Here is a 12,526-nt window from a genome sequence, read left to right as displayed (position 1 = left end):
AGTTTGCTACTATCGCAGATTACGATAGTTGTATTTTTTGTCATTTTTGCGAGAAATGGATTCGTTTTACCTGCTTCAAGCTGAGTCATGAACTTTTTTATACTAGCATTAGCTAATCATACAACAGAACAAAAATGCTGTTCCGCCACTGCCCCAAACTCGTTGATGCGACTGATCACAACTATGAGCTGCCGCGCTCGTACTGCAGGAGTATTTTATTGTATGAAATCTAAATAGATTGTTTGGAGGAATACGTCTCTGCAGCAACCGCAGCGGGTTAACGTCGGGATTTAGTTTTGCGAGAACCAAATTTGGCCAGAATGAATTATTGGGAACACCAACTATTTTGATATTTTGGCGATTAAGTTTGTAAAAGCGAGCAATTGTACAAATGCTAGTTTTGCGGAAAAAGTGGTTTCGAGTAGAACACTTATAGGCCGCGAGCCGAGGCCATTTATCTTTCAGTTTCGTAGCGCACATAAGGTAACTACCTGAAAATGATTTTAAAATGTTTCTTAGAAATTTAGTAACAAATATTGCCTTGTTCCCACTTTCAAAAGTTGCACGTTTTACAGAAAAGACGCTTTTACTACAATAAATATGTGCGTTAATCCTAACGCAGGCTCTAATCCCTGCAGCTATTAGTGCTATAAAATGGATTAAACAAGAAGTCTTGAAGCGTGAAGGTATATGAGAATTATAATAGTTGCAAACAGCTTAGATGAGCTATTCATATCGAAATACTTTAGCACATTCCTGCAATTGGAACTGCCCATCAAACTCATGTTGGAGACTTCATTGAGGTTTTCAATTCATTTTTTCTCAACTATGAAGATCTTTTGCGGTTAACGAGGCATTAATGAATAAAGCTGAGGAATTTGTTTGTTCACTGTATGAAGAGGATATGAAGATTGTAAATGATACCAGGGCACGTCTATTTAACACTGGCAAACATAAGGATTATACTCTTTCTACCCAACAATGATTCACTGAAGAAGCATGTGGCCCTCAAATCAGTTCTTGAGTTGGCAAACTGCAAGTGTAAGAAAAATAGTCAAAAATAATTTATGCAAGTGTGCCAAAATCAACCTAAATTGCACAGATTTTTGTTTTTGTATTGACTGCAAAAATCACAGTACACTTATAGAGGAAAAGTCGATTTTCGAGATAGTAGATTTCGAAAACAATTCAGAAGAAAGTGAATTAGATATTGCAGTTGATTTAATAAGTATCATTTATTTGTTTTGTTTTTCGGACATTTGTTAGTGTCGTAGTCCTGTTTCTAGAAATAATATTGTCTTTGTTCAAATACATAACCACATAAACTAAAAAAAAACTAATTGTAATATTTCTGTTCACTATGTTATGTACATATTGTACATTCATTTAATTTTCTTGACTTTTCCGGTAAATTTCTAAGTGAGAAATAACTGATTTATTTGTGTTTTCGTGCTCACGATGTTGATTTGTGACCTCATTGCTTTAAAATAAATACGTTTGATAGCTTCTATAAAATGGATGTAGTGTTTTATGCTGTTCATGTTGTAAACTGCTTGTGGTTATTATATAAAATTTATTCGCTAATGTGAATCAGCGTTGTTGGTGTCGCTGCTTTCGAGGTCACTCGCGACTCCTGTCACACAATTAAAGTATTTTTTGTTATTGGTTACATGTATGCCATATTTTTCGTAACCTACCTAATAAATTATGATTGACTGAGGAAGTCCGATTTTGGTCAGGCCAAACATTACAGGAATACATTTGTGTTAGTGTGCTGTAGGGCTCTCGAATTGCCTAGTTCTTATGTATGTGTTGTAGACTTATGGTTATTGAATTTCCGGGAACCTCTTATATTCAATTTCGCATCAGAATTGTGGAACAAGCTGTAGCCCAATGCGTTCAGTATGTTCATTTTCACACAAAACTGAAGAATTTATTTAGTTACCAGATGTGCGCTACGAAACTCACTTTCTGAGCGTTTTCAAGGCTTCGTCTCACGGCCCATATCCGTGGTAGGGATCTACAAGTGTTTAATAACTTACTTATACATTTTTCAACAACGTCTTAGCATAACTTAACTAATAAACAGGGCTATGGAAAGGCTGCCCAACTCAACGCAAGGTCGAGCAGTAATAACTAATATTCATCCGCTCGCTGACAGCTGATTCGATTCAATTGTTACGTCATGAAGAAGTCATTGTTCATTGCCGAGAATATAGGACAGATCGTAGCACATATTTCTTGTAGTAAAAGCGTCTTTTCCGTGAAACGTGCAACTTTTGGAAGTGGGAACAAGGCAATATTTGTTACTAAATTTTTAAGGAACATTTTAAAATCATTTTCAGGTAGTTACCTGATGTGCGCTACGAAACTCACTTTCTAGGCGTTTTTCAGGGCCTCTGCTCGCGGCCTAATACCAAGTGTCGCGGACTAAAGTGTCCGTGTTCATATTTTGTGTATATGTATATATATTTATATTCATTGACAGTTATGCTGACCCTTGTTTAATGCTGATTTGTTGGATTTGGACTCCGACCACTCACTACACATGAGAAAAAAACTGTTTTTCGATCCCTTTTCTCCGGTCGCTGGGCCGGCGGCCGGACGTGTTTTCAGTTCTTTAGTGATGTAATCTGTTATGCTGTTTTAAGTTATAAATTGTGAGTTGCTGTTCAATAAACCACCAATCCGGAATCTTTGAGTCTTCTGATTCATCTACAACCACGGTAGCAACATCATCAGACTATGACACAAGTAGGCCTACTGATTCTAACTTTCTCCAAATAAATGTAGCCTACATTCTTTCCGAAAATTCGTTTTTGAATTTGAATCTCGAATAAGTCCAGTTTCTCAAATCTGGACTCGTCAACTTTTTTCCGAATATGTTCTTGCTAGGCTATTGTTAGTGCTAGTGGCTGCATCGGGTAAACATTTAAAAATAGAATCTTTAAAATAAAGGCGTATTTGTCCACCAAGTGGTTTCATTTTAGTATCAAAAAGTAAAGTTAAACAATTCCAAGATATTTGAACAGCTCGATTGAGAAGGAAAAGGAAATATTTTCTTCTCAGTAGAGTATTTACTTCAATCGATATTTCTATATCTCAAGCCATAAGAAATAATACAGAGAATCTGGGTTATTATGGATTTCTCCAACATTGCGTATTATGATCTACCTAACATGTCAAAAGCAGTGAACCTAACATAAACGTAAATAAATTTTGTATTTTTGATTCAACTGAGAAGCTGTAGCATTACGATTTCATTTGCAAAATACTAGAACACAATCGGAAGACTATTTATTATTGAGAAGCGAATTCTAGAAAATATTCTATCAAAATATAAACATTAAACTTGGTGGTGTACTCCTACCAACTTGGCCAGCAAGTTTATCCGTTCAAAAAACACATGAATGAAACATACGCACTAGTAGCTGATACTAGATGTTGCATAAGTGTTACTCACATGTTGTCATACACACTGATTCTATGCAACTTTGGTAGAGTTATGAGTTTGATGAATTAAGTTGCCCACTTATAATAGTATATATATATGTTTTGAATGCAGAGTTGGATCAATTGCATTAATTCAGTTCAATTACAATTATTCCCTTAAATTTTTCAATTACATTACAATTACTCCGTGCAAAAAATATAAAATTACAATTACAACAAAGCAATGCTCAAATATATGAACACGTTACACAGAGCGAAGCAGTCCTTACCCTTGACGCTACCGATACCATCAAAAAAATTCCGAGTTTAGCGTAGCAAGAATCAAACCAGACAGCCAGTGTTCCTATGGATAAAATAATACAGCGAAATCTTGGACGAAATATCAGATTTCATACGAAATTTAGAAATAAAAGTAATAGCCTTCTAGAAACAAATTCCATCTTCAACCACTGAAAATTTCAGAGCATCAGGTCCAGTAATCGAAGATAAATGCGACTTTTCAATAATAACTATGTCAAAGGACAACAACACAAAATACCAAAAGTTTTGGTCAAAACGATCATTGTGTCCACTAACCTGTCCACAACATTTTGGTTCATATTCACAGTTTCTCTTGCTCAAAAACTGTTTGATTGCACTTGATGTAAAATTAGGCTACGAAAAGTTTCTGACCCCAATAAATTTACTCTTGCCGTATAAAAGTTACCCACAATTGAAAGAACTCTATCTGACGGGGCTGATGTTGCTGTTAGTCCCAAATAATGCTTGGCTAAAGAAGCAAGCCTGGGAAATTCTTATGATTTCTTCTTCCAATACATTAAATGGGTTTTTGTCAAAATGCAATCTAACGAATAGCATTCGAAATCGCAAAATGAGGTATTGTTTACAACCACGACTGAAAATCTGTCTGAGTGTCCTAACGGATGCGGAAAGGCATATTGTTAGGTCAATTTTTCGCGTCCTGCTGATTGGCTAATGTTACGAAATAAAAAAGGAAGGCGATTCCCGGAAAACGCCCCTTGAAAAAATATATCGCCCTTTTTCGTGTTATTGCGGGCCAGATGAAAGGATACCGTGGTTTGGTGATTCCTGGTCTAATTGAAAGTGTAAGTGAGCAAAAATTTTAGCAAATTACATTTACAATTACACAGAATGAAAATGCCTCAATTACATGAAAAACTGTAATTAATTACATCAATTACAAATGATCCAACTCTATTTGAATGATTGTCGTTTTACTCTTTCCAGTGTAAGTGGAAACTAAACGACTGCCACGCATCTGAGTAGAAAAAAATCACCATTGTGTTTGTTTTCTGGAGAAACTCCCCTTGAGATCATGTATGCCTATTGCTCAATTCTCAGTCACTCTTCAGTATTATAGTCGTCAGACTTTCAGATAGTAGATGCATATCAATGAAGAATATTATATTTATCTTTAAATATATCATGCTCAATAAAGTATCCTTTTTGCAAATTCGTTTTCAAACACAAAAATTATGGCATGCCTTTATATGAACGTGCCAATGTTTAAAGGCTGAACCTGAAATTTTCTTTCTTTTTTCAAAGTTCTTTTATATATAGTTCTCGTCGTTAAAAAAGGTTAAAATTTGTTACAAAGTGATTCTTTGTCTGAATTGTAAGTAAATGAAGTGTATTTTGACAAAAAGTCATAAATTTGCCATCTAATACAGTGTTTTTTACGCCAACAGGTGTGTATGGATAACACTCTGTTTAGTCAATTATGATTTCGCGTTACTCCATCGACTGGAACTGATTTTTCCTATTTGAAAATACCATGCTTTATGCGCTATAAATAATCTTGAATCTTATTTCACAGAATCGCATGTTGGCGGTGGTTTATTCCATCTGCCCAGCCTTCCATTTCTGCCTTTGCTGACACATAATAATTTAGATTTATGAGATATTTTATGCGGATATTTGCACCAAAATTCACATCTTGAGCCGAAGTTGTTTGCATTTGAACAGTCCGGTACATAGCCATGTTTCGGTGTTGGAATATGAGGGCACTTTTTCACAAAACATCTCGGAGGTCTTGTACTCCAACTTAAAGAACTGAGACAAGTGGCCACAGTAGTTCTAGCTTGCACAAATTTATTGCTAGCCATGGCTGGATAATATCCCGGACGTTTGCAAGTATAATGACACTTTGTTCCAAGAAGGTGAAACGATTTACGATTAGTCTTTCTGCCAACGCAATCTTCCATCACAAGATCTTTGTCGTACCATTGAAATGGACAGTGACTGGCCTCACATCGTGGTGGTTTGCTAGTCCACTCTGCAATATCATCTCCATCAGCCAAAAGTTCGACACAATTTGAATATACTCTACCTACCAATCGATAACCTTTATAACAAGTAAATTTGCATGCGCTACCCACCAAATTACCATTTGTGCATTCCACGTTTCCATTTGCTAAAAACTCGTGTTTTTGTAAACAAGATATTCTACGTCTACAGCCAGGCTCAAAATTGTCCCATTCGCCAGTGGCTGTTCCGTATCCCCTGTCAACACAACGATTTGTAAAAGTCTTTTTTGGTGTCATATCCAAGTCGAAGCCTGGTTTGCACCTGAAAGTACAGACACTTTCTGCAAAATTTGCGTTTGTGCAAGTAACATAACCGTTGATAGGGGCCTTTCTTACAGACGGGCATTTGATGGCAGTACAGGTTGGAGGTTTTCGACTCCATTCTCCAATGCTATCTCTATTTCTACCTTCTTCACAAAAGCATCTTATGCTGTTAGAGTACGTGTCACCCAAATCATACCCAGAGTTGCATCTGAATGTACAAGCGCTCCCCCACTTGTTGTCATCAGTACAAAACACAGCTCCATTTTCTGGGGCTTTGAAAACCGGATCACAAGTAATTTGGGAACATGTAGGTGCTGGCTCACTCCATTTTCCAACACCTGTTCCGTCGTCTTCACATACGCTTTCAAGTTCAATGAATGGAGTTCCTACTAAATCAAATCCAGGTTTACAAGAGAAGATACAAACACTACCTTCAAAGTTGTCATTTGTCAGTAGCGCTTCTCCATTGCTCACTGATACGTGAGATGGGCATTGTACAATCTTACATTTTGGAATCCCATTGTCCCATTCTCCTCTCGAAGGATCATTGGTAGTTGGTCCACATACTGAAATTGAATCGCCTATTATTTTTAGTCCGATTGCGCATGTATAGCTACACATACTTCCAAATTTGTTTCCAGCGGTGCATTGTCTGAAGGTGAGTTCTTCCTTTTGTGGAGCTGGACATCTCCCTACAATACATCTAGGAATTCCATGACTCCAATGTCCAGCATTACAAACAAGACTAGGATTTCCAGACATAAATGCATTGCTATTGCATTTAAAAGTACAAGTTGTACCTTGAAAATTTTTCATAAATTTCCTAATATGTGGTCGAACGTTTTTACAACTAAAAGTGCCTCTCGGCACAATTGTGTTTTTCAGCGAGGGGCATCGTGGTTGTTTACGTATACATTTCAAGCCCAATAGATTTGTAAACGCTCTTTCTGGTTTATTTCCTGGAGTATGTTGGCATTTTATAACATTATTTCTGTTTGGAATGAATCCTCTTTGACATCTCAACTTGCATACGGTTCCTATATTAATCTTCTTCGGACACGATATTTCTCCGTTTTGAATATAACGAGGCTTTTTGCACATTTCAACTGAAAAGTTTTTTGAATACAGTAAATTATTTTACTTTAGCTTCTACAGTATGAAATATTTTGGCCTTGTGGAAAATCGGTGGGGATCTTATAGTTGAATATTTTGATATATGAATTTTCGTATGTAAGCTAAACCATCATGATGGACACAAACGGATGCTGAGCCACGTCTCACGACGTTTGATTAAGTTAAACACTGTAAAACTATTGTATGACTGATCTTGAAGTTGTGTGAAGAATTTGGTATAAATATCTATATCTTTTTAGTTATCCGTAACCAAATAATATACATAGAATCATAGATTATACATATCGACAAAATTTTAATACGTTTAGGATTCGTATTTGGCTAAAAGGCTTTATAAAAATATCATTATTTTGCCATGTGGTACACGATTCAACTTGATTGAATATTCATACAATAAAGACAAAGATTTAATTCGAACACACGAGATTAATGTGTGGTTCAAATATGGCCGTGGTTTCTATAAGCAGGATTACAAATTCACGAAGCTAGTGTGGCAGAATACTCAACTGGGCTATGTACCAGGCCAACAAACTAGGCTTATAAGAAAATTGCAAACTCACCCCCACCGCATCTAAACAGTGGTGCATTGCAATTATCTTGATTACAGCAACAACTACAAGCTGCCGATTTTCTAGGGTTCCCATTACACCTTGTTTCTGTTGCATTTTCAGCATTCTGATGATTGAAAGTTTGTTCATATATATAATAAATTTTCAAATATAAGAAAAATAATTACTAAAATATCAATATGATTTTTTTCAGTAGTCCATTCGCCATGATATATAATTTTCATATGAATGAAATTAATAGTATCTGTATGTCTTCCAGTATTTCTTTTCCTGTTATGTCCAATATCAATTCGAACAATGGTGATAATTTTTTTTTTGAAGAATACCAAATTACCCAGGACTTTTTATGCACTTTTTAGGAATGTTTCAACGTTGTTTTCTGTTTAAAAGATAAAAAAATGGGTAGTCTGTCACGTATCATCCTGTTTGCCAAAACCATCAAAGAACGACTAACATGCCATGAATTAAATTACAAGCGGTTAATTGATATATATAAATATGTCTATTCCTAGAAGATTTTTCAGAATAAACATAAATTTATACAATAGTTAACTTATTTCCCAAGGTACCTGGTTGCATGCTGGGCCCTGCGCACATCTTTTCGTGACACGTCCTCTGACTCCATTTCTTACTTGAACTTCATTGTGACAATATATCTGAATAAAGTTATTCAATGATCTCAATATGTTGAATATGAACGGTTTTAAATGATAAATTGATAAATAGGGCAATAAGTCAAGACAGCGATGTCATGTAAATGATTATCATAGTTACTCTTTGTATTTTTTCAAAATAAAAAAAGGCGAACGGACGTTGCCACCTGCTTCAAAAAAAAACTTGCGCAGTTTGATTTTGAGTTTGCAGGCGTGATTCAATTTGAATCAATTCATTCGTTCCGATACCTGATTTTGAGCAAACAGAACGTATTAAGCTTTTGCCGTGAGTAAATGTTTGTTCATTATTTTTTTTCTACAAAATCACATAGCTACCACAAAGAGCCAAGCATTAACATGATTGATGGCTTTAATCGTCGGTGGCTCTTCGCGTGCTCTTTTGAAAATAAAGATATTTATCCAAATTAATGCGTGACAGTTGAAACGACCAAAGTTCGATTTCCCGGAAAATTCAATCAGGTGGTATAAATCAATTTTGAAGAAAAGAATATCATTGGATACAAATATCAAAAGTTGTCAAACATGTCGCAGCATTTTTCTCATATTAATCAAACACGTAGTATAGTTTATATTTCCATGTCATTCAATATCATATTCATCGATTTGCCCATACAAAACTACACGCAACACGAAATTTTGTCAAAATCATCATATATTTTACATTTTTTTCACGACATTTATATCCGACAGCGACCAGCTTGACGTGTTCTCAATTGCCGGCCCCGGGGCGATGTTGCGATTAATATTAAAGTTATTTTTATATGAAATGAATTTCATCATCATGCACGGCGGGTGCAAAATTTATTGCAATATCATTATTCCCACGTTTTGAATTCACTCATTTAGTCATCCGTTCTTCAGTTTTAATTACACATTAATTACAAGAATATTTTTATTGCTAAATTGACCTATCTGGTAATATTAGAAACAGAAAATACAAAACGTTTGACTGTCAAATATAGAAAACTATTCCTAATCGGGACAATTTTGCTATTCATTCCTGGTCAAATAAAGTAAACCTGAACTCAACTTCGTTCATACCTCTTGTGCATCGCATGTTCTCCAATATCCTATCTTATTGCATTGTCGATTCGATTTTGCGTTCACGCATGTCCAACATTTCAAACCTGAAAATAATCAGAAGTGTTTATTTGTTTATTACTTCAGTACAATACTGCGGTTTGGAGTTTTTACGAAAAAATGTGAAGGTTTTTAAATAACCTCAATTTAAATGTCGTAAATTACATGAGAATGACTCATAGCACTCACCAATATTTTGGTATATTGAGTAATAATTAAGACTCAGTAGACGAAATTTGTTGAAACGAATAGGTGAACCGAGCAAGAAACTTGTTTAAACGATGAAATAAAATATCATTTACAACGGGAAAAACTAAACAAATTTTCGAACTCACATAATACGTTAATTTAAAAAAAAAACGGTACTCCTGAAGTATGCGCACCAAGATGTCGCATAACCTGAACCCTAACCTGGTATACAACCTGAGTTCAGGTTGTGCGCCATCTTGGTGCGCATACTTCAGGAGGTCAAAAAAAAACTATTCATATTCTTTAGCAATTTACATAATAAATTGACGAGCAAAAATTTCCCAAACTTATCAAAATAAAATAAACCACAAAAGACAATTTTCTGATAATCTTTGAGTTTATTTGATGCAAAAGAGTTTTCTCATGCGTAAAATAAACATTCTCTTACCAAACGTCTGTCCAACACTCAAGAGTAATCCGAGAAACAATATATAAACATACATGCTCTACTATCCACTTATATTCTATAATATTAGAATGAAAAAATAAGATATTCATATAATCCCACAAAACCTCTATAAAAATATTTTGAAAATGCATATCATGTTTCATCTACATCTACATGACAGTTACAACTTTGATTGTTACAAAAGAATTTCTTCTTCGTTAGTTCTTAGCCTCAAAATCCGTCTAATTCTCTCTCATGTATTCGATGCTACATCAAGTATAATCATCCACGGTATCGTAAACAATAAAGGTTTTGAAAGCTTACAGTCTATCTACTGTTCACGAAAGTCACGGTTATCCAATCATAATAAAAATATATGAGAAACACACTAAATGTCAAGGTTCTATTAACTTCTTTTGCGAACTGGCTAAAATTACTGCTCAACCAAATATATAGTTTTTAAAATGTAACAAAATATTTCAAATGCCACTGCTCGTGAAACATTTTTTAGAATATATTACCTTCTCTTGCCATGCTTACCAGGTCCAAATGAAAACACTTCTCACTAAAAGTTTAAAAAAAATTGAAATATACGACAAGGTTCACTTTTCAAACATTTCCATTACGCGAAATATTCCCACAAATGGACAACATTGCTGGAAAACCAGTTTTTCGTAAAATTCTATTTAAGTCGGTCTAGTCATTTATTCTAAAATGTCCATCAGCCTTCGGCTTACTACTCGAATTAAACAAAATTAATTAGGTCTATAAAACGAAAATTTAAATTCGTGCAAGATAAATATACCAAGTTTAATTTAAACCTATTAAAGTACGTTGTATTATTCGAGAGTCAATTTTGTTGAGGTAGCATTAAAGTTCAATTATTTTCATCTCCGTCAATTTTTGATGATTTGAATAAACAACAATTGACTCATTATTCTGGCAATGCTGAATCATGATGAAAATTTTGTGGTAGGAGTCAAATGTTTAATAAGCTAAAATAATTTAAAAAAATAGTTGAATGTAATATTAATATTTTCGCTAAATAAACTGCTATGCCGAATTGAAAAATCTTCGATACCAAAAATAATTTATTTTTAGTCTCTTCTCCCCTAGAGTTTCGTTGGTATACCTGTGTATATTTTGAATAAATAGCAGCGTTTGATTATAGCGCTATATACAATTAGATTATCTTTCACTTGAAAATTGGTACGAACTATTCACAATGCTAACAACAAGTTCGCGATGTTGAAATTCGCACAAAAAAGCTACTAAAGGATTAAAAAATAAGAAACCTACGCGTACTTTGATTTTCCAATGAAAGCCAATCAATCACTTACAATTAATGGATGGTAGTTCGTATGGATGCTATATTTCCGCTCGAGAGTGAAATTACAATTTGGTATTGACGTACATAATCTGTCACATTGATTAGGAATTTTTAATTACATATGAACTTGGAATGGACTTGCAATAATTTTGAAGATTAATTACGACAAGAAATGTTTATACCATGAATTATATCTTTAAATATCCGGGTCATTCGAACATATGATGACAGGTGGTGTCAGTTGGCCTGCAGCCATTTGAATAAATATTGCGAAATAAAAAATAAATAAAACGATGGATCTCTGAATTTGGCTTAGTAGGCGCTCCAGAAGTATGCGTACCAATATGGAGGTAACCAATTTTGTTCGCCTACTTTACATCAAGTTGTGTAAAGGGACGGAAGCATTTGAGCAGGGGGTATATTCACTTGGCTAACACAAACAGTCCTCGAACTCGTAATAGAACTAAAATAAGGAAAATTGAATTAAAATCGTGGCCTAACCCTAACCTGGTACACACGGGAGTACCGCGTAGTAATTCTGCAGGCACTATAAACGATGAGTTAGTAAAATACAAATGAAAATAAATTATCAATGAATGAGTATGTGAAATATACTTCTGTTCCGTAAATGAAAGTATATGTATCATTGTTGGCAGATATTGGCAATCTAATGTTTTCACCTTTCACTTTTAACTCATTATAAAGGGTCGATATGGAATTAACTTGCACATTGGTTGAGTTACCGGTAGACACAAAGTAACACTGAATTGATCAATTTGCTTTATTTCATGATTCTAATGAGTCGGATCACAAATCATATCAAAAATTAAAGATCACGAAATTTTTCGACTTGTTGACCTGACAGGAGTTGTGATAGAAAGTTAAAATAAAATTTCTATCACACTGAGAAATCGAGGCATGCCAAGTTGATTTGTGTATTTTCGATTACTAGTGAATTCAAACTTTCGATTTCTGATTCAATAAAAGTACAAACGGATATCCAATTTGTTTTACAACAATTCAATTAAATTCTGATCAAATCAGTTCATGTTTTATTC

The 12,526-nt window shown here is 34.5% G+C and overlaps 1 protein-coding gene across 1 annotated transcript; it reads right to left on the bottom strand.

The window, feature by feature from the left end:
- Positions 1-3,467: 3,467 nt before the first annotated feature.
- On the bottom strand, positions 3,468-10,862 carry LOC120331631 (P-selectin-like). The gene is made up of 5 exons (XM_039398740.2): positions 10,139-10,862; positions 9,463-9,548; positions 8,317-8,403; positions 7,739-7,853; positions 3,468-7,150 (listed from the first exon to the last, which is right to left on the bottom strand). The coding sequence occupies exons 1-5, from the start codon at positions 10,191-10,193 to the stop codon at positions 5,280-5,282; spliced, it is 2,214 nt and encodes a 737-aa protein (XP_039254674.2). The 5' UTR covers positions 10,194-10,862; the 3' UTR covers positions 3,468-5,279.
- Positions 10,863-12,526: the final 1,664 nt, after the last annotated feature.

This window comes from Styela clava, chromosome 6 (genome assembly GCF_964204865.1).
Source record: "Styela clava chromosome 6, kaStyClav1.hap1.2, whole genome shotgun sequence".
Taxonomy (NCBI): domain Eukaryota; kingdom Metazoa; phylum Chordata; class Ascidiacea; order Stolidobranchia; family Styelidae; genus Styela; species Styela clava.
Note: the sequence above shows the minus strand (reverse complement) of the source record. Positions and strands in the feature narration are given on the sequence as shown.